The sequence below is a fragment of the Gavialis gangeticus genome, unplaced genomic scaffold (genome assembly GCF_001723915.1).
Source record: "Gavialis gangeticus isolate Ggan-Ray unplaced genomic scaffold, GavGan_comp1, whole genome shotgun sequence".
Classification (NCBI taxonomy): Eukaryota; Metazoa; Chordata; order Crocodylia; family Gavialidae; genus Gavialis; species Gavialis gangeticus.
In genome coordinates, this window is record NW_017729025.1 from 131,709,814 (window position 1) to 131,712,188 (window position 2,375).

The 2,375-nt window shown below is 36.9% G+C and overlaps 1 protein-coding gene across 4 annotated transcripts in view; it reads right to left on the reverse strand.

The window, feature by feature from the left end:
- USP47 (ubiquitin specific peptidase 47) overlaps positions 1-2,375 on the reverse strand; it is a 148,579-nt gene that overhangs the window by 26,345 nt on the left and 119,859 nt on the right. For all 4 annotated transcript variants that reach the window (XM_019519573.1, XM_019519574.1, XM_019519572.1 and 1 more), the window contains 2 exons: positions 840-952; positions 264-368 (listed from right to left, as the gene is read on the reverse strand). In XM_019519573.1, coding sequence (XP_019375118.1) covers positions 264-368; positions 840-952 — 218 coding nt within the window. The remainder of the gene's footprint in view (positions 1-263; positions 369-839; positions 953-2,375) is intronic.

A 2,375-nucleotide genomic window follows, 5' to 3' on the forward strand; every position in this document is an offset into this window, starting at 1 on the left:
CGGACTTGATGATCTGGCTCAGGTCCCTTCCGACCCTAGAAGGTATGAAACTATGAAACTATTCCAGTTAAACTCAATTAGGGACAGTACTTTATAATAATGGTCAACAGCAACTTTGTCAGAGATACAAAAGTGAAACTCCTAATGCTACTCTGTATAAAAATATCTGGACAGACAGAAATAAGTATGAAAGTATATAATGAAGGAAATGCAGTAAAAATTCACCTGCCTGTTTTACTGTATTGTTATAAATGATACAGTACCTTGTAGGCTATTTCTACTGCTTCTTTCAGTGTTTTGTCCTTATGAACTTCTAATTTATTTTCCATCATTATCTGTTTTACAGGATGCATGCAGAACAATTTTATCTGTAATGTAAAGCCATCAATTAAAAGAATAAATCAAGTCTCTCACAAATTTACTTTCAATTAACATATTTTAAAATGGAAATGTGCTTATATGTTATTTACTTATCCTAAAACAACAAAATATAAAATATAAGGTTAATACTATTTCAACTACAAAGAGGTTACTACAATAAAACGCTAACTTTTCATTTTTTTACTTGTTTAAAATTCAGTGATTCAGCTGATTATACAATATTGTTACTCTGGCTTCCAATTCAAATACAAAAATATGAGTTTAAAATTAATGCTAGCCATCTACTATGTACCTGACTCAGACATACAGACCCTTAGTTGTAATGAGTTATTTGTAATAAAGCATATTATTTGTATTCCATAAGACTCATTGTGGTATAGCAGTCATTTGCAATATAGCTTTCAATCGTTTTATATAGAAATTTATAGATCCAATGTTATGCAAACTGGAATTCTAACCTTGCAAGTATTGCGCTCAATTTCACGTTGCCTTTTTTCTTGCTCTTCTAACTCTCGTTCTTTTTGTACCAGTTGCTTAATGTGCTCTGGATATTCATGTGCTTCAAGGAATTCTACCAATAAAAGCAAATTGAAGGTAAGTTCTGATTCGAATGATATACAGTATAATTTTAAGGCACTTTATGTACACTCTTTGCAACATCACCCTAGTAGTCTGACACAAACTTTCATTTCTTATTTTACTTTTTCATGAATCCACTCTCTGTTCCTCTTTTAAGTGTAAATGGAGCTGAAGTCAACATGACTTTACCCCTGCACTGTACTCTAGCAATACCACGTTAACAATGGCACTGTACTCAAGCAATACCAGGTTAACAACAGAATATGGTTAACACCTAAAAATTAAGCCACCTTCCTTGATCTACAACTATCACATAGGCTCCAGGGAATTGGATACATCATTTGTCAGCTTTAAAAATTAATTCAGGTGTCACCACATGGTAGGTGTGGACTGGACCTAGTCAGGCAGACTGCTAAAGATAACATCAAAAGGGTTATAAAACTGAAAATCATTATTTGGGGGAACGCTATCTAATGTACCTGTGTGACAACAAATTTTTACCAAAATAATTTTATGTTAATCAATATTGCAAGTATTGCTGAACTTCAGATTAAAACACCAAAGAGTTATTGTTAGTTCTTATTGGGGGACTGAACCAATATTGATCATTTCCAAGTACTGTATCACTTTTGTGTTCTTTTTGAAGACTTAATATTTTATCTATGCATGACAAATATCTTAAACTGACAGCATGCTATCACCACAATATTTGAGCTCTTACAAGTCAAATTTAAATATTTGTTTCAACTAAGGCATATATTTCTTGCAACAGGCCTGAAAATCCCTTGACTTCTTAGAAATGAATAGGTCTATACATTTGGGCTGGAAGGGACCCTGGAGGATCATCAAGTCCAGCCTCCTGCCCCAGAGGCAGGAAGTCAGCAGGGATCATAGGATCCCAGCAAGATAAGCATCCAAATGCGTCTTGAAGGCGTTCAAAGCAGGTGCATGAACCACTTCCGGCAGCAGTCTATTCCAGACCTTGGGGGCTCGGACAGTAAAGAAGTTCTTCCTTATGTCCAGCCTGAATCTGTTGTGGTGCAGTTTACGACCGTTTGATCTTGTCATCCCTTGGGGCTCTCTGGTTAACAGACATTTCCCCAGATCCTGATGAGCAGCCCTGATAAACTTATACATGGCCACCAGATCACCCCTGAACCTGTGCTTTCCTAGACTGAAGAGTCCCATGGCTCTCAGCCTCTCATCATAAGGTCTGTTTTCCTGACCTCTGATCATGTGTGTGGCTCTCTTCTGCACTCTCTCAAGCTTCTCCACATCCTTTTTGAATCGTAGAGCCCAAAACTGGAAGCAGTACTCCAGCTGTGGCTTCACCAAGACGAAGTACAATGGGAGAATGATGTCCCAGGATTTGCCTAAGAAGCATCTATGGATGCAAGCCAGCGTTTTGCTTGCTT